The sequence below is a fragment of the Podarcis vaucheri genome (assembly GCF_965113315.1).
Source record: "Podarcis vaucheri genome assembly, chromosome: 1".
NCBI lineage: Eukaryota > Metazoa > Chordata > Lepidosauria > Squamata > Lacertidae > Podarcis > Podarcis vaucheri.
The window spans coordinates 77,097,859-77,117,962 of record NC_138759.1 but is presented as its reverse complement, the minus strand read 5'-3'; the positions used below and the strand labels follow the sequence as shown (position 1 = coordinate 77,117,962).

General features: G+C 44.7%; 1 protein-coding gene across 2 annotated transcripts in view; it reads left to right on the top strand.

Moving 5' to 3' along the window:
- The window catches only part of LSP1 (lymphocyte specific protein 1), an 80,994-nt gene that overhangs the window by 27,991 nt on the left and 32,899 nt on the right, over window positions 1–20,104 (top strand). The window contains exon 1 of one of the 2 annotated variants that reach the window (XM_082194438.1): window positions 3,383–3,628. The exons of the other annotated variant lie outside the window; for it this stretch is intronic. Within the exon in view, the coding sequence (XP_082050564.1) occupies window positions 3,570–3,628 (59 nt within the window). The 5' untranslated portion in view covers window positions 3,383–3,569. Of the gene's footprint in view, window positions 1–3,382; window positions 3,629–20,104 lie in introns of those variants that run through there. 2 annotated transcript variants of the gene reach the window in all.

Below are 20,104 nucleotides of genomic sequence, written 5' to 3'. Positions count from 1 at the left end.
TCCAGTCCCGGCTAGTGATGCTATGACTCCTTGCCCTCAGCCTTTAAATTGCTCACTCCAGATTAACTCATTTAAAGCCCTTAGGAATGCTTTCCTTTAGGGACCAGAGGACTTCAGATATATCTACAAACAAACAAACTTGCAGCCCTAATAACTGTCCTGGCTTCTCTAAAGGATTGTTGGAGTTCAGTTCAATGAGGGTGCTGAGAATTTGTTTCAAGATGTCCGGCCTCTCCTCACAGAACTATGGTTCCAATGATTCACATGGGGAGAAGATGGGTAAAGCGTTTTACAATCTAGAACCACTCATCTCACATGATGGATCCTAAAGTATCTGAACGCAGAGGACCTATGTAACACTTCTTCACTGATGTCAACGCATAGTTGGCTTGATTGGCCAGTATAATCTAGCTCAGTGTTTCCCAAACTTTTTTGGGCAACGGCACACCTGTTTAATGAAAAGAATCTCGCGGCACACCACCATTACAGCCCCGTGACGTCAGCGCGCAGCGTCACGCCGGGAGGGACGCACGAAAGTGAAAGTTTTTTCCCTCCCCCTTGCCGGGGAACCTCCAAGCTTTGGGGGTGGGAGGAGGCAGCAGAGCGAGGGACTGAGGGACGGCGGCAACTGAGGCGGCGGCGGCTGTTGTGGTGGTGGTGGCGATAGCGGGCGGAGGAGGGGGCGGCGGCGGGGCTTGAGGAGCCGTCGCCGGGAGTTGCTGCTGCTGTTGTTGCTGCTGCTGCCCGGACATGCCGGCCTCCTCCTCCTCCGCTGTCTCGCGCTCCTCCCTTTTGCACGCGCTGCCCCGCCGCTCGGCACCACCACCGTGGAGCCGCCCCCGGCTCGACGCGGATCCTTGCCGCCGCCGCCTCTCACCGCCCGACTCGCCCGCCTCCCTCCCACGGCACACCAGCCAACGTCTCACGGCACAGTAGTGTGCCGCGGAACACCGGTTGGGAAACACTGATCTAGCTGAAGACTTCCTTGTAATAGAAATCAGCAAGAGATTGAAATGCTGTTTTCCTTTGCAACTTCACCATGGCACCTATCAACACAGAGCCACCATTGTCTTGGCCTGGCTAAATCTTCCTCTTGCTTTTGCCCAATTGTCATCTGAGTGGATCGGGTCAAGACAAGAGCCCAGACAGGACTTTTTCTTTATGCAGCAGGTGAAGTACATGGGAAATGATGGATACTCCCTGCTCTTCCGTTCCCAGTAGCACAATTTCTCTGCACTGAGAAAGCGCACTGCTTCTTGCAGTGACCAGTTGGGGGCCTCCAGGAAGCTTATAAGCAGGGCATAAATGTGACAGTACTCCCCTGTTGGATGCTCCACTGTCTCATCATGGTTGGGCAACAAAAGGGTACCAGATTTGGTGCAGTGCCTACACTATTGTGGGGACGGGCCCTTGATGTATGGCTGACTCACTGTAATATAGAAAAGGTGCCCAGTCTAAGTTCACGGTCCCTGAATGAGCTACTGTAACTCTGCTATCTATGCCTGCAAATTTGTATGTGGAAGTGCTTGCCTTTCCACTCCAAAGTTTTCTGATGACCCTGTCTTATTTTCACTGTCCCTATCAAATTGATTGTACTGGAAAGATTTGGTTTGTGGGGAGAGGGTATTTTATAATTTCCTCTAGCTTTTTCATTACGCAATAATGCAAATTGCCCCATCTCACACGTTAGGGCAACTTCCCTGTAGCTGATGTTGCACACTTGGTTTTTTCCACTTTGTGAGCAGACTCTGGGGAACCATGAGTAGCAGTGGCTTCTCATCACTCATGCACTAGTTGAACATATAGCAGAGCTCTCTCCTATGTTGTCACCTCAAAAAAAGGTATCATAGAGCTGGAAAAGAGTAAGAAAAGGGTCAAGGGGATGGAGCAACTCCCTTGTGAGGAAAGAAAAATATAACATCTGGGGCTTTTAAGTTCAGAGAAAAAGCAAGTAGGAGGAGGCATGATAGAGACAAAATTATGCATGGTGGAGAAAGTTAATCCGTCTCTCATAACACTCAGAAGTCAGGGACATCCAAGTAAGGTCAGTGTTGGACAAATTAAGGGCATATCAGAGAAAGCACTTCTTAGTACAACACCTAGTTAATCTATGCAACTTGCTCCCAGTGGTGGCCATCAACTTGGATGGCTTTAAAAAGATGATGAGACAAATTCCAGAAGGATAAGGGTATCAATAGCCACTTTGCCACAAGGGCTGTGTTCTACCTCCACTGCTGGAGGCAGGATGCCTCTGAATAGCCATTGGGAGAGTACTGTGTGGTTTGGCTGCTACGGGTTGTTGAACAAAATAGGCCACTGGCTTAATCCAGAAGAAGAAGATTTGATATCCCACTTTATCACTACCCGAAGGAGTCTTGAAGCGGCTAACATTCTCCTTTCCCTTCCTCTCCCACAACAAACACTCTGTGAGGTGAGTGGGGCTGAGAGACTTCAGAGATGTGTGACTAGCCCAAAGTCACCCAGCAGCTGCATGTGGAGGAGTGGAGACGCGAACCCGGTTCCCCAGATTACGAGTCCACTGCTCTTAACCACTACACCACACTGGCTCTTATCATCAGCAACAATTTACACACCAGTTGCACACTAAATCCTACATGAATGTGCCTTCTGTGGGGTTTTCTGTATTTGAAAACTCTGATTCCATGAGGGTTTACTGGACTACAGTGGACCAGCAGATTTGGCCCATAGCTTCACTGTTTTTTTCAACAGAGCTCAGTTGGATTGCCTCTTCAGTGTTTTAGCAGCCACATAAATTTATCTTCAGTCACTTGCTCAGCTCTTATTAAGAAATGCCTTCAGCCTGGCTTCATACTATCATTTGCAAACATTTGCTTTGTGATTACATAATAGGGAAACAGCTAGGGGTCGTTGAATGGATCAGAAAGGGAAGGGAAGACAAATGGGAAGAGGAAGCTAAAGAGAAAGACCAAAAGATGAATGAGGAAAGGAATGAGAGCCAGTGTGGTGTAGTGGTGAGAGTGTTGGACTAGGAGCTGGGAGGCCAGGGTTCCAATCCCCACTTGGCCATGAAGCTGATTGGGTGACCTTGGTCCAGTGACAGCATCTCGGCCTCACAGGGTTGTTGTGGGGATTAAATACGGAGCAGAGAGGACCATGCACCTTGAGCTCCTTGGAGGATACGGTGGGCTAGAAATGCAATGAATTATTAACGAAGCAGGGAAGTGTCCCATTCAGTTTAAACTTCCCCCTGAGTTTATTCTGCAATCAGATGGGAGAAAGGGAGGGGATTCACCTCTGCTAGCTAGCTGAAAGCTTTCCTTCTCCCTGACATTTCCAGTAGTCTGAGAAGGAGAACGTGGAGGTGGAAGAGACCAGGGCTGGGGGGTGGGGGAGACGCGGGTAGGGGGGCTTAGAGAAACAAAAGGAAACCAGCTGCAGAACTTCCTGGACAGGGAAAGAGAGGGAGAGCGCGCACACTATCTAACGAGATTATTAAAAAGCAGGGAGAGAAGGGAGGAGGAGGAGGAGGAGGCGGCTTTCCGCGCAGGCAGGAGTTCAGCGCCTGCCCCGGGTTCATTTCCCCAGCCATGACCAGCGCGATCCTGAGGCGGAATTCCAGCAAGCAAGGCTTGCAGAACCTCATAAGGTAAGCCTCTCTTTACCTGCCCACGGGCGAGATGGGGATACCGAGATGGAGCTCTTCCTTTGTTTACACGGTGCTCGCGCCACGGACGGGGCTGATTCCTCGCTTCGAGGGCTCTTCCCCCTAACCTCACCCGCCCCCCAAGTGGCCGAGATTTTTGTGGGAAGACGCCGCTTCTTGATCCTACGTGAGTCCACACGGCGTTGGCTTTTTCTGTTGCGATGGCAGCGACACCCGTTTGGTGGCTGAGGATTTCAGACAGCGAAAAAGCCTCTTCCGTTCAGGGAGTGATGGAATTTGGAGCGGGGGGAGCCCCGGATCTATGGATCGCTTTCCTAGATAATCGCACCCTACCGAAGATTGCACCTTAGGGCTTTACCTGAGCCTACAGGGCTCTGGCATTTGGGGAGGGCGGGGGGAGTGACTTGGCACCGAAGGCAGTTGCCTCTGGGGATCTGCTTTTTGGGGGTGTGAGAGAGAGATGGGATTGGCAGCTAATATAATTTGCAGGGTAATTAACTTGAATGAGAAATTTAAACGGTGAGGTCCTTTAAAGGGACAGGGTATTAATTAACTAGTAAAAATGACCGAACTTCTGACCAAGATGCTAGAATCTTTCTTTACTGTGAGCAGTGTGGTGGGAAAGCGATTGTTTTCTTTTTGTCAGTGAAAAGGAAAATGTGCACTGAAATCTCGTTGGGAGAGCTAAGGCGGCGATCCCACGCACACTTACGACAAAGTACATCCTATTGACTGTTATGGGGGTTACTTCTGAGTAAGCATGCACAGGATCGCACTGTTAAGGCTGCAATTTTATACAGTGGGAGTAAGTCCCAATGAATGCAGTAGGACTTACTCCTGAGTAGACATGTATAGACTCACACTGTAAACATCTTTGGAAAAGAGAACAGTGGAGCTCTGAGAAAGGCATTGACTTATTCCCTTTAAAAATAAAAATAAAAATAAGACCATCTGCAGGCAGTAGAATAATGAGGTTAATGAAATAATGTTACCAACCGAGAGGCAAGTTGGGCATTAAACTTGACCCTCCAAAGAAGACAGATGTCACTGACAAGATTTTCTTGGATAGTTTGCCAATGTTAGTTTGTGGGTGTCTATGCAAATTTTGAAACATTCCATTGTCTAAAACTGAGAAAGGGTAAAGTTGGCAGGCTGATTGGGCAGATGGAGATGTCTTTCGACAGGGTTCATAGGGGAGTTTCCATGGGATCTCTGCCTACTCTGCCTGTTCAGGCATTGCTTTATGCCCTTGATCTTCAACTGGTGGGTCAGGACCCACTGCTGGGTCACAGCCTGGTCTAAGGTGGGTTGCAGCAGCAGCATCACTACAACCATACCGATATATGGTTATGAAATAAATAAATTAGAAATGGGTCCCCAAATGTATGTTAAAGGTGGGTCCTGGGGCTCAAAAAGTTGGAAGACTGCTGCTGTGTGCTATGGCTGGCCAATGCTATTAATTAATGCTGATCCAGCAGTAACTAAATACCACAGGGGGAAATTAAATCTATGTATTGGTTAGAATAGTTCCAGTTCAGAGAACATCTTCTATCACAAAGCAAGAAACAGAGAGGATGTAAGTCAAATATGGGAAAAACAGATGATCATATAGTCTGTGGTCACTGCTTAAAAATGTTCCATGTGGCAGCTCTAATCCCAGGTGGGACAGAGCCCATTGTCTGCAAACTTTGGCCATATACTGTAGTAAAACATGTTACACGCCCCAATTCCACATGTTTCTAGGGGTGTGGTATAACTCCTAACTCTGACAGGTGATCAGCTCCTCGTTGCATTAGAACCATTAGGTGCCAGGCAAAAACATTGCTCCTCTCCCAGGCTTTTGATTAATCTATGGCCTTTGAAACTGTGTGATGTGTGTGTGTGTGCGTGCGCAATTGCTTGCTTTGTTACTACATTCTGTATTTTTGCGCTTTTATATTGTAAACTGTCCTGTGTTCCTCGGATGAAGGGTGGTTCAGAAATTTAATAAATATCATCATCCTCAACTTGGATTCTCCCCCCACCCCCCAAAAATGTAGTGACCATAAAGTAAATGGCTATCTGCTTTAACATATAGACCCTCACACACGTGAGCCTATACTGTTAATAAACCGCCACAGAATATTAATTTTTATTAGTTACCAGTGTGAAGGTTAGAAAGATAACATTGCATTGCAAAGGTTATTGAGCAAGTAGCATCACATCTGTGCAAATCAGAAGAAATAGCTCTGAAATTATGCGGTAACCCCCACAAAAGTTACTACAGGAGAAATGTTATTCCTGGTATTGTGGTTCCTGGAATTAAGTACCCCTTGTATTGTCTTACAAATGGTTCTTGTACTTTCAAATATGCAGTCTCTTGAAACCCTTACTCTATAGAGTCACAATGAAATCAGTGGAGCCACTTTTAGAGAATAGGACTGGAGGGTTTCTGCCCTTTGGGCTATAGATTTCTAGGATGTTGATACGTTCATTCACTATGTTCAGTTTAGATTTCCCTTCCGACCTTAAGGGGTGCCTCCCTTCTATAGATAACGTCTCTCTTAAGTGCAAAGGAAGGTTGTCTTCTCCCTTGTCCAGTCTATGCAGGGTCTGCCTTGTACAACTCTTGACTTGAAGATCAGGGAGGGACCAATTGCAGTTGGTAATTCTCAAGCTGACTTCAACCATATATTCAATGGATACTTGGCTTGGTGACTTGTCCCCACCCCCACCCCGCTAAGATGGATTCTTAATCTTGTTTGAGTTAATGAGTTTTAACAAAGTAGAGTGGGTATGTAAAAAAAAAGTTGAGAATCCCACAGAAATCAATGAGCCTGACAGCACTTCTTACTCAGAAGTAAACCCCAATGAGTTCAATGAGACTTACCGTATTTTTTGCACCATAACACTCACTTTTTTCCTCCTAGAAAGTAAGGGGAAATGTCTGTGCGTGTTATGGAGGAAATGTCTACGGGTGGCATGCCTACGGATTTTCCTCCTCTAAAAACTACGTGCGTGTTATGGTCGGGTGCGTGTTATAGAGCGAAAAATACGGTAACTCATATAAAGCCCAGTTTTGCAATCCTATTCTCACCTAGGAGTAAGTCCATTGAACTCAGTGGGGCTTACTGCTGAAAAGACATGCACAGAATTGTATTGTTTAAGCACCTACCTATATGTTAACAGCACAATAAAAGCATTTTCCACTGTGTTTATTCTGATAGACATGTGTATTGGATTGCAGACTACATTTCAGTGATTTCACTGGAATATTGGCATACTCCCTTTTCTTTGGATTGCTCCCAAATGTTATGTTTTTTAAACAGCTTTTCTTTTAATCTGCCTTATGGGGTTAAAAGAATCTAAACTGAGAATGAGAAGCCCCCTCCTCAGCATGGGGCACAATAAGTTGTTATATTGCATGGAATCTCATTTTGGAATAATTCCACTTGCAGTTGGCTTGGGATATGTAAATAATTTCACGTGTAATGGAGCTGTCAAATACAATTCCAACATTCTTAAAGATCTGGGGTTCCACGCTTGGGAAACTAAACAAAATTGGGTGGTGGCAATATAAGACCAGTGAAGATAATGACACACTGTCCCATTTTTACCAAAATACAAAGCTGAAGATAAATGTCTTGTTAGGTGGGGAGAGCAGCAAAGTCTTCCAAAATAAATGATGAATTGTGGGGGTGGAGAGGGTAAACCAGCTACAAACATTGAATCCTTCAAGCACCCATAACAGGTTTGCAAATATCACCTAGTTCATAGTAGGAGAAATAAAGTTGTGGCATATTTGATGGTCATTCACTGTCAGATGTGGCAAACCCTGATAGCTCAGGCAACACCTTCAGAAACATCGCACCTGGGTTTTTATAAACTGTTGGGAAAGAGAACTTCAAGCAGAACCAGCAGAATAATAATAATAAAAATCCTTCCCCAAACAAGAGTGCCCTTGCTTGCACCTGTGATGCTTCCTTTATCCCTTCCTCTGGATCTTCTGAATACCTGAGATGGTGGAGCAGGAATCACACCAGAGCTAGGATTCCACATGGTGAAACATTCAGAACCCACCAGTTCAGTATTTTTTTAGTTTAAGCAGTAGCCATGCTTCTCAGGTTTCACCTGGGTAAAAATTCTTCTTGAATGTTCCACATTACCAGTTCATACACATTCCAGAGCCAGTGTGATCTGGAGGTTAGAGTGTTGGACTAGGATCTGTGAGGACAACAAAAATGAAACCTGCCTGTCCCAGAGTCATAAAGCTACCATAGACAAAGAAGACTTAAAAGGTTCAGTAGTTAACTGAGCAGCTAAAGTTAATGGGATCAAAACCATTATTTTCCCCAATAGAATTCTGACTACATATCAAATTTTCACCTACCCAGCTTCCAGTAAAACAGATAGAGGGACTGAATAACGTACAGTTTATCTTAAGGTGTTCGTTTTACAAATGATACTTAAACCTTCTTTTGCCTTTTCCGACATCTAAATTGTTTCTTGTATAGTTTACGTTGGTCAGAATTTACATTTGGTTTTTAAAACTGCCCCCTTTCCATTTTGATCCCACGTTAGTGTGAGTCTTCAAAAGTGGCATATTTCAACTACTAGGCTCTCCTTGCCAGTGAAGTCAATGAGGCCAATTCAAGAGTCCTTACATGTCAATGAAGGTTAGGAAGCCAGTGAATGTGTCCCCAAAGTCAGGGGAAGCCGTATCTATGGCAAGTCTGGTAAACAGAATTGAAAGAAAGGGTTGGGGGATAATGTTGGGGACAAAGTGATGGGACGGAGAGAAAAGGATACACAGAATTATTTTGTTTTGTGAAACCTTATGTGCATAAAACTTGAGTGAGCTAATGTCAGTGTACAAGCCTGAGATTTGAGTAAATGTAAAGGCAGGCTTGGACAGTACTGTAGTGGCAGACATCCTCTCAGAAGTGCGAGGCATTGTTGTCATTGTTTACTTATTATAATCTGGGATAAAGCAACTTGAAGCAATGCTGCATCTAACAAAGGCTCTGTTTAACAACCCTGGCAGGCACTGGAAGGGAAGGCGAGAGTTAGATAAGATGGTAATTGTCCATTCTTTCCCAATGTCATTCCTAGTTAATTACACAGTCCCTGGCAATAAGGTCTCCCAGCAATCACCCTGGGCTCCCTCAGCTTGATGGGCACTTCCCAAATGCCAGGCTTTTCAGATGCAAATGGGGTACTCCTGGCAAGTGTTTTCATGCAAAGCTCTGCTTGTTATCTCTTTTCATAGGTCAGGGAAGAGGCAAAGGAGACAAAGCTCACCTTTTTAAGGCTATGTTTGGGACACTTTTATGGGTTCTCCACAGCTACACAGGATTTTGTTATGAGGGGGGAGGGACCTTTTCCAGGCCAGGGGCCGTGTTCCCATCTGAAATATTCTCCTGGGGCCAAATACCTGTGGTGGGTGGGGCAGGAGGCAAAAGTAGGTGGAGTAATTTTTTACATTTGTACTATAAGCTAGTTTCTAGAAAGACTCGGAATAGTGTGGCCTGGGAAGAATTCTGAGGCTAAACAGAGATGAGCAGAGGGCCGCTTTTGCCCCCCAGGCCCGAGGTTCCCCACCACTGAGCCACAGTAAAATGTGTCGGAGAGACACGTCTCCAAACACACTGCTGGTGTGTACCAAGCGACAATGGGCAATGATGACTCCGTCACACATCTCCACCATGGGCTTGGAAGCAAGTGCCTCTCTTCCACACCTCATAGGTTTCCTGCAAAAAACATCAAACCGACCACAGCGAACAAAGCTGCTGGCTGTCATTCTTGATGCTAAACAGAAAGCAGCTAAAAGTTCACTCCTAACCATGACTACTCAGAAGGATGACCTATTGAATTCAGTGGGGCAGGCATTCAGTTATATAGGGTCAGAACTGCAGCCTCAGTTCTAGAAGCATGGGGCAGGAGTGCATTCTACTGTAAGAACTAGCTTCTGTCAAGTTGTGGGAGGAGGCTAGGCAAAACAGGTATAGGCAAAAGTTAAGTCATAGCCAGTGCGGGAATAGCACGGGTGGAGGCCAGTTCATTAAGGATAAATGGGGAACTGCCCACCAACCTCAGCCTGTCCCCACCAATCTTTCTTCTTACTGACAACCATGTATGGGGTGGAACTGGCTGTCAGTTTCCTCCTCCTCCTTCGTCCCAGAGTTGACTTTGTAGTACTCGACAGGGAAGAGAGTGGCAGTAAAACTAGAGCTAGTTGGCTCCACCAGTCATTAGTTCTGACTCCCAACTACTTTTGACCACCCTCTTTTCTGCCCCAATGAGCACCAGCCACCATTGGTGGAGTATCTGAGTTGTCCCAGGGAATATGAATACGTGAAAATAGGAAGCTGCTTGGCACTGAGCTTGACCAATCATACCTCCTGCCCAGTATTGTCTACACTGACTGGCAGCAGCGCTCCAGGGTTTCAAGGAGGGTCTTTTTTCAGCCCTACCAAGAGATGCTGGGGACCTTCTGCATGCAGAATTCATATGGTCCAATTCTTTTGTTAGTTGTGAACATCCTTTCAGACCGCAGATAGGAAAATGGTCTCTAGCCTCCTCCATAAAAGGGTGTTTGTTAAATATATGAATGACAGTAATCACAGATAGTTATCAATTAGCAACATTTGGTCAAGTAATGGGTTAGATGTATAAATTAAAACATTTTGATTAAAAATATTTGTGCCCCCAGTTAATTGGACAACACATTTTTTTTTTGGGGGGGAATTACTATATTGGCCCAAATATAAGCCACACCCGACTATAAGCCGCTCCCTTAAAATTCTGCAGACACTCACACCTGCTCTGTTTTACTGTATGTCTGTTTCAGCAGCAATATCGTGAAAGCCCATTTTTGTAAGGCTGCGAATTTAAGCCGTTAACTTTTCACGGTTAGAATTTGAGAAAAAAGTGAGGCTTATATTCAGGACAATACGGTCTTATTTTTACTATAATAACATTGACATGGACAGGGGCCTATTGTAGAAGAATTTCCCTGTCTCAAATTGAAGGCTGCTTGGTGCTGATGCCTGCTGTGACACAGACTAGTATCATCAAAAAGCAAAGAACTCGTGCTTTTGCACTTAAAGCGTAACTATTGCTTTGTTCATGTGCAAAGTTATGCAGATGCAATCCATTACCTAGTGAAAGAATTATATGATTTATCAACTAAGATGTTGAAATGAGGCGGTGGGGAATCCTATTGGTTATCCATGGTGGAGTATACAGTAGCATCCTTTTGGCTACAATCCTCTTCACACTTACCTGGAATTAATGAGACTTATGGTACTTCTGAAATGTAGATATGCACTAGACTGCACTGTGTATTAGTGATCATAGCAAGCTCAGTGGCTTTCACTCTCTTCCATTTACAGAGGGCAGTAATGAGGTACAGTGGAAGCTTTGTAGTTTGGGGAGCATGCTGAACATTCTCTGCTGGAGAACCCTGACCCTCTCCCAGAATTGCAGTTCCCAGGTTTTCCTGGGGAGAGGGAATAGCCATTTAAACCAGTTAAAATCTTTGACCTGTAACTTCCGATGCCGTGCACCAGATCATGAGCAATGCCAGGAACAGAACAAGGAGCCCTGACACTCATGCACAAAGCACTCTTTTACATCCGAACAAGTTAGCAAATGACAGGAAAACAGTTTGGTGCTGATACAAAAATTGAGTGGTGAGTACGCAGTGCTGGACACATCTAAGGCTGGTGTGCTGCCTGCCTCTGGGGTTGCAAGATGGAAAGTATCCTGAGCTGAGCTTAGCTCAAGCTGCTATTTAAATGGCCGGATTCCTCTTCAGCTGGGCATTCATGAGATACCCCCATTCCACTCCTGATGCCCACCTGTCCCTTGGAAGCCTGATAGCTAAGTCCCCTCTTGTCAGTGTAAGAATATGAGCTGTCCCCCTCTCTGAATACTGTATGCGTTCATTCCCAGAATTTCCAAACACTGTGGGTTGCCGTGTCCCTAGTGCAGCAGCTGCCTACTACCCAGCCCTTAGCTGTGTGTCACACCTCGTGGCATGTCTGGTGTCAATGGACTGCAGTATCACTATGTCAGTTACCTCCTGAATCAGAGGGATCTCCAATGGACACAAGCTATCTTGGACTCAAGTGGGACTTCTTGACAGAGAACTCAATGAAATCCAGCCTGGGTATGGGAAAGATGCTTGAGCGATGGCTCTGGAAGAGTGAGGCTGGTCTACCCATGCAGTTCAGAGAGTGGGCAGAATGGACTGTACCATTTCAGATTGCAGGTGGGGGGTGCCAATTTTGAATGTTTCACCTTTAAGGGATCTCATGGGGTGGGGAATCCAGCACATCAAGGGGAAAGGGTTTATCCTGCTTGGTGGGGGATAACCTTGAGCTCCTTGAAGGAAAGGTAGGATATAAATGCAATAAAAAAAGAAGTGTGGCAAGAGATGCAATGGGGGCATCTCCCTTCATTGCATCCGTATGATTGAGGGTATTATCCAGGCTGGCAACCCTACCCCTCCAAAAGCCCTTATAAATTTTCAATCTCTGAGTCAGCATACAAATCTAGACTTGTGAAGCTGTGTCCGAGGCATTAATGCACACATTCTTAAGCGTTGCCTTCAGCCATTCTAGACTCTTTGTGTGGCAGAAGAAGTTGATTCACTGCAATCCACTCTGAACTGCATGGTGCCACAGTGGCTATAATCAGTGACCTACTAAGTTGTTCGGTGTCTGCAGCCCCCTTGCTCACTGAAGAACTATGGAATCTGGGCATGCTGCCAGCTGGACAAGTTTAACATCTGATCCCCAAGTGATAGGGATTTTTCCACCCTAGTGGTCTTTGCATGAGGGCTACCAATATCTTTAGAAATGCATCAGATGCTAGACAGCTTCAGAGTGCAAGTACCAAATGAAGCACAACTTCATTTTAAATATCCTTTGAACTGGTTCTTGGTTTCCCTGTAGTACGTACGCTAACTAGGGACTTAGCTTTAATCCTCAGTGTCCCACTAAGCAGCTTGTGCCCTATTATATCAGGAAGCCTGCTAGTCTGGGAAGGCTCTCCAGGGGTCTTTCCTCTGAGCCTCCTTTCATCATTCATATTTTGCATTCTGAAATATGTCTCATCTTGCCTTGCAGGCTTGTGGAACGTGTAAATCAACTGTTTCAGGTTGTCACTGCCCATCACTTTGCCAATTGACAGCTTCTCTTGTTAGAAGAATCTAATGTCGTGGCTGGCAGGATGTCTTTAATTGTTGAGGGTTTTGTTCTTTCTTTTTTTAAAAAAGCAAATCAAATATTTAGCATGGCATATGTTATTCCTTGCATTTCAATTTTCTAGCTAGCTTGTACTGCGATTTCACATTGCTCCTCTTACGCAGACCCTGCATTCCTTGCGCGAGACTTTTGCTCAGTTATCTTCCACTCACTAGCCAGTGGGGAAAATGAATAAATCTGGATGCCACAATTCCCAAGCTGGGAGCCTACAATACATGCAGGCATGAGCTGAATCATGTATGAGAAGGAGTCTGATATCTGTGGAGAACAAACACTGTTTGGCAAACGCAACTGCGGGAGAGGCGAATGAGAGACCATTATAGCGGCTAAGGAGTGAATGGAGATAAACACTGGGGGAAAAAATGGAGTAAAAATACTGTATTCACAACTGGCTTGTTAAAATGGTCGTCAGCCACCTTCTACCTGACAAATATGTTAACTGTCTCATTAATGGAGTCATTGGGCGAAAAACGCCCGTCTCTTTCTTTGTGCCCTTGATATCAAAGAGGCCATTCCAGATATTGTATTCCATTTGGAAAATGAGCTGGTGCTGCAACCCACATAGGGACGCCAACAGTTTGTTGCCTTTTACACTGTGAAGCAGGGGTGCGGTGGGGCTTTTCCATTCTAAGAGCTACTTTCCCTTTTGAGGGCTACATGCCAGTTCAGGGCTGGGCAAAAGTGGGTAGCAAAAGAGGTAACCATCTTTGTCCTCAGAAGAGTTTCAGGGACCAAGCTGGAGAGGCCAGGGCTGTCCCTTGTTCCCTCGGTTTCAAAACTCTTGTAGGGCTCTGGCTACTCTGGGAAGTAGCAATTATCTGAAAAGCTGATCTCTCTACCTCTGAACCAATCAGACACTCAGTGGTGGACCTTGGGATCTCAAATTTCATCAGCACCCTGTGTGATGCTGAAATTCCCCCCGCCTCTCACCTTCCATTCTACAACATAGCTGTGGTGCTCCCAAGACTTTATGCCCAGTGCCACTGAACTGGTCACACTCCCCCAAATCTGCCTCTGAGGTGAGGCTGTGTCCACGATGTATCACATTTCACTTACAATTGGTCAGTGTCTGCTAGGTAAGCTAACACTTATGTGGTGAGCTTCCCCTTCCTGGCTCTATCCTTGGGTTGACAATATTTTAGTTAGAAACAGTATGATTTAGAACGTTTTCAGGCAATTCCACTTGGGGGTCTCATTTCTATCTTCCCTCCAGTCATTCTTAATCCTGCAGTTCTTGAACTCAGGTCCACAGAAGACATGCTCCAATTCATTCTTAAGTCATCCAGCAAGATATGCTATGTAAGAGAAGCGGGCAAGGACAGACCCCTATTTTCGGCTCATCCCCAAGGCCTGAAAGAAGGCTCACATTTGTCTCTCGTCCTTTTGTGTGAAAGGTGTGGGCAGACAAGCCAGTAAAAGTGGGTGGGCGTGGAATGGGGTCAGAGGAAATGGCTGTTGGCTCTATTTTAAGCAGGACAGACAGAGCTAGGCTAGAGGAAGATGCTCCCTGTGGAGGTTTTTGGGGGGCGGGGGGGAATGCTCTGTTTTGTTCCACATAACAATGTGACTGTTATCTTGTGTACTACAGAACTAGAAATGCAAAAGGGTCATACAGTTAAGCCACCCCCTTGTACCATAAATATCTGACCACATTCCGACACAGTTAATGATGCTTTGTAATAAATTCATGCCTTCAGAGACTCAATGTTTGGTCTGAGTCCCTAAAAACATAACCTATCGTTATTTCCCTTTTCCATACCAGGAAATCACTGCCAGGAGCTTGCAACGCATGAACAGTGTGACATTTTAATATGACATTAGGACACTGGGGAAGTTGTCAGAGCCAGGGGCTGGAGTCAGACTATGAAAAGTGGACACAAATTGTGGCGAAAGAGTTTCAGGTGGAAGATAAGCCAGAGGACGTCAAGGTTAAATTATTCCCAGTGTCTGCACAGCACCACTGGAGTGTTGCACATTTGCTGGGAAACATTTGGTGTAGAAAATACATTTAGCCATCCATTTAAAAAGGAAATGATATACTAGAGGGGGTTATTTATTTCAGGAATTTAATATATGGAACTAATTCTACTATGCTGGTTAGCTAATGAGTGTAAAATGCCCCAGTAACTGTTGTAATCTATTCATTTGGCTTCCTCGCCAAGGAAGCCACTCTACAAAGCATTTACTTGAGGAAATCATTTATAGCATTGCAATAGCAATGAGTGTGGAGATTACAGAACACCCTAAAGGTAAACTAGCGGAATTGTCTGTAAGGAGCTATTGAAGTGCTTGCTTGGGTGAAACCTGCATATAATTACATTTTTCTCATTTACATAGACACTAAAATTAAAAAAGATGTATTAAAATACAGTGAAAATACACATGCAAGGAAAGCAAGTGCCTGATGAATTCTGAAACATGTTTACACAAAGAATCTAGAAGGCTTCAAACATAATTATCTCAGGATTATTTGATCCTGCACCAACCTCTGTCTACATAGACAAGGAATCCCAGGGTGTTTCAAGCAGGAACCCTTGCTGACTATATGTAAAATTAGAGTTGATCCAAGCCAACATAGTATACTGGTTAGAGCAGGCATAGGCAAACTCTGGCCCTCCAGATGTTTGGGACTACAATTCCCATCATCCCTCGCTAACAGGACCAGTGGTCAGGGGTGATGGGAATTGTAGTCCCAAACATCTGGAGGGACAGAGTTTGCCTATGCCTGGGTTAGAGTGTCAGACTAGGACCTGGGAGACCAGGTTTCAAATCCCCACTCACTGAGTGAACTTGGGTCAGTCCCTCTCCCTCTCAGCCTAAGCTACCTCACAGGGCTGTTGTGGGGATTAAATGAGAAGCGGTGAACCATCTTGAGCTCCTTGGAGAAAAAGGTGGAATATAAATACAATAAAGGAATAAATAAATTTTGCTGCCTTATTATTGAGCACTCCTGCATCAAGGTGCATGGTAACCAAGCATAGTAACCCTTGCAGTAAAAATGCATTGATAATAAAGTAAATAAGTAGCGATTTGCTCTCTTTTTGTGACTTCCACGCTTTGTCCAATGGCAGGGCTAGGCTGATATTCTGGTTTGACAGTTCCATACAAAATGTGTACACCACATGAATTGCATTTGAGCTTTGTATTTGTGTATTCGTAAGCACTTCGTCTCTTTAAAGTGAATAAAATATCTTTCCTTAATCTCCTCTAGTGTGTTTTGAAGAGAGAAGTGAATGAAAGGCCCATGCCCACAGTTCAGATATGACACACAGTGAATGTGTATTGTGTTTGGTAGCATATTTGTCTTCTGCCACAAAGCAATCAACCAACCAAAATACAGGCCATGTTACATGACACACGATGGGGAGGCACATTGCGTCCTGGAGTTCTACATTTTACAACAAAAAGATGGGTCAGGGTGAGGGGAGCTGAACCTAGCATCTCCCATCTTACCTCCATGGGCACTTTTGCTCCCAGATTGGATGCCAAAAGTGTGCTGAGCTGGGGAAGAGCAGGCATTAACTGATAAGGGTGCAGACAGGCAAAGTGAGATGAAGAAGGGAGCAGGGTTCGATTCCCCGCATCCATGGGGTGCATATTGTGTGTGTGTGTGTGTGTGTGTGTGTGAGAGAGAGAGAGAGAGAGAGAGAATTAGACCCCTATTTGCCCCTACCTCTTTATCAGAATTAACAGAGGAGGCTGCCCTGTTATGTTTAGGTAAGCCCCAGGTCTCTAGATTACTCTGTATTCCATGCCGATTTGTGCATCAGAGATTGCAATCCTGCTAACATTTCTACCATCTCTTATCACTGAAAAGAGAAGTGAATCAAGACTCAAGAAGCTGTTTCTTTGTGTGTGCATGTGGGCTCAGACGTTGATTGCTTTCTTTCAGCTCTTTCTCCTGTCTGCTTCACCAGGAAGCGCAAACAACTGAGAAACTCAAGTGGATCAAGAAGGATAACTAATTGTGCAAAGGGGGCCAAATAAAAAGAAAAAATGTTTTCGATGTAATTCTTTTTCTTGGCTTTTCACTTGACCATCCCCTACGATGCAGACATAATACATATATGGCATAGTCCACAGGTGATTTTTTATTTTTTATTTTTGCATACAGAACGCCAAACTATATATCATGCTTAATGAGTAGTATGCTTTTGTTTATATGATTACAGGCTTGGGGGATTATTACTGGGTCTGCAGCACATATTTCTTCCCTCTCCAGCAGCCATGACACCCCCACATCCCTTCTGCACAGAACATTGGAAAGTTTAGGGCCCACACCCAGAATATCTCTGGCTGAAACTGTGCATTATGGGAAAAATGTGTTTGGATTCCTGGAAATGAAGAAGAAAGCTATGGCGTGATGTCATTGTGTTAGTATTTTCCCACTTGGCCTCTTCTGTGGGTGCTGGGGAAACACTAATGTGGTGAGATCATGCCACAACTGCTTAATACTGGGGTAACTTAGAGGAGAGGTCTTTCCATAATGTGTAGTGCCTGATAACAGCAGTCAAATGTGTTTATGTGCCCTGCCAATGCCACGTGATTTTCAGAACCACAGACAATTGTACGCGCAAGCCAATCAACAAATCCTATACAAAAATATATATTCCAGGAGGTGCACAGCTGTGGAGAAAAATAAATTTCCTTTGACTAAAGTCCTAGTGAGGTGTTCCTATATCAGCATGGTGCAGATAGTAGGGACGAGTGCCCTTGCCCTGCACTCTCTGCCATCTTTGTTGCCCTCCACAAGTTGGATGGTGACTGCAGTGTGAGCCAGCTCTGCTCATGTTGTAGACTCCCCACTCATCATCAAACCCTGATTTTCAAGGGTTCTAAAATCACAGGGAGCCTGTAAGAGGAGAACAGGCTCCTTGTTGCAGCCATAACACCTCCAAAAGAGGAAGGAAGAGCATTGAATGCAGGAATATATCTGTTATGTACTGAAGTTCTCACCCTGGGCCAGCAGGGGGATACTGTAGATAGTTTTCACTCAGGTCCACATATGCAAATAAGGAATTCAAAGTGACGTTCAGTGATTGGATAGCTACAGAAAGTTGCATTGTAGTGGAGCTCTATATAAGCAGGCTGGCTGAACCCTTCAGTTCAGTTCTGTTCTGGCCTGTGAATAAACAAGAGCTGTTTGAAGAATTGCTGGGTCGTCTGATATGTTCACCTACAACATAACAATATCAGACCTGTTTTATCCCTGTTGCAAGCAGTCACCTTCCAGCTTGTGGAGGGGGATGGGGGTGAGAGAGCTTGTCCCCACTTCCTTTTCCGTGGGGTGTTAATCACATGGAGTAGGAACACCTGAAGTAGGCTTAAAATGGCTTCATCGCAGAGGAAGCACAATTTCCTGTCCAGCTGTAGCTGTAATGCTTCGCTCTGACTCATCTCACCCATGATGGAAACAGAGGACCATTTCTATCAAGATAACTATGCCACTTTAAGGATCTTGAGCAAGTTTTAAAAGCCATACATCTCCACATAGAATGATCTCCACAAAAAATTGTGGCTTTTGAGGAGAAGGTACTGCTGCCGTCTTGAATTGATGTAGTGAGTTGAGTCAGCTGATGTGGACAAGGTTGCAACTTCTCCAAACTGGCAACAATTGGTGGTTCGTTCATATAAATAATGCAAACATGAATACATCTACTTTCTGCTACTGAAGTTGAACTAAAAGGAAGAACTTGATAATGGAGAGACAGGTGGAATCCGTAGGAGTGAGCTTGTTGCCAGGAGGATGCCATTTGGCAGGGCGCTAGTGCAGCCTATCTTTCAAGCATGTAGCTGTATCTTTTTTTTGCCTTTTTTGTATGCGATGTCACTGGAGTACTGCTGCTCTTGAAGTAATTGTCCTTCAATTAAATTCTGTGCAGCCAGAGCAAAAGAAAGAGCAACAGATCATGAGCTTCTGAGGTCATGGAGAGAAAATTAGTCACATGCAACTGAGAAACAAAGGGAGCGGCGAAAGGAGGCTACAATGGCAATATAAATGCCTGTTACAATGTTCCTAATGGACTCCCAGTGGTCTAATCCAGGGCAAGGATGCAAGCTAGATCTGGGAGGGGCGTTGCAATTCCCATTTTAAACCCTTGGTTTGACATTCTGGAAAAAGAACAGTTTAAACAAGATGAGGATCCCAAATAAATCTACCAAAATTGTGACTTTCTCTTGCTACTGGAATGGGGCAAGCTGGAAAATTTTGGATTAAGAGTGTTTCTGAATCAGGCCTTTTGTCAAGTATTGTCACATACATATGGGACAGAGGTCATGATGGAAAGTCCATGAATGACTTCATTTAGATTACTGTATTAGAAGAAAAAAAGCACACCACTTTGGCTCTCTGCCAGGGCCTAGACAACTATTTCCATGGAAACTGTGGAGAAAACAGTAAATATGAGTGCAGAATGAATTAAGATAGAGGTTTCTCAGGTCTTTGCATCTGACAGTTTTGCTGTCTTTGTTCTTGGGTCTGTACGCCCAAGCTCAAAGTTATGGGGTGAAGCTAGAAAGCAGAAAGGGGAAAAGAAAGTGTCCGTTTACCCTGAAATACTTGTGTGTGTGTTTGTGTAGAGCACTCTCTATATAGAGTTGCATCCAATTGTGTCACTTCTCTGATAGCATTCATTTATTTAAATATTTTCATTCAGAAAAAGATCACAGTGTGGTTTCCAAAAACCCAATAACAAAATTAAGCAACACAATATAAATGATAAAATGTGAAAAATTGAAATAGAAACAAAAACATATCCTAAAATCTGCTTCCATGAACAAAAATGTGCTTAGGTGGTGACCGAAGCTCTAGGATGTAGTTGGCCATGTTACTAGGAGAAGGAAGTTCCCCCACGGCCCCCCATACTTGGAACCCCTGTTTTGTTATATGAATGACTTGATGTGGTTTTTTGTGCTTGTCGTGTATGTAAACTGCTTTGAGATCTTGTAGACAGTACAACAGTCTATAAATGGTAAAAATGTAAAGGTACCCCTGACAGTTAAGTCCAATTGTGAACGACTTTGGGGTTGTGTGCTCATCTCACTCTATAGGCTGAGGGAGCCAGCGTTTGTCCACAGACAGCTTCCGAGTCATGTGGCCAGCATGACTAAGCCGCTTCTGGCGAACCAGAGCAGTGCACCGAAACACCCTTTACCTTCCTACCAGAGCAGTACCTATTTATCTACTTGCACTATGATGTGCTTTTGA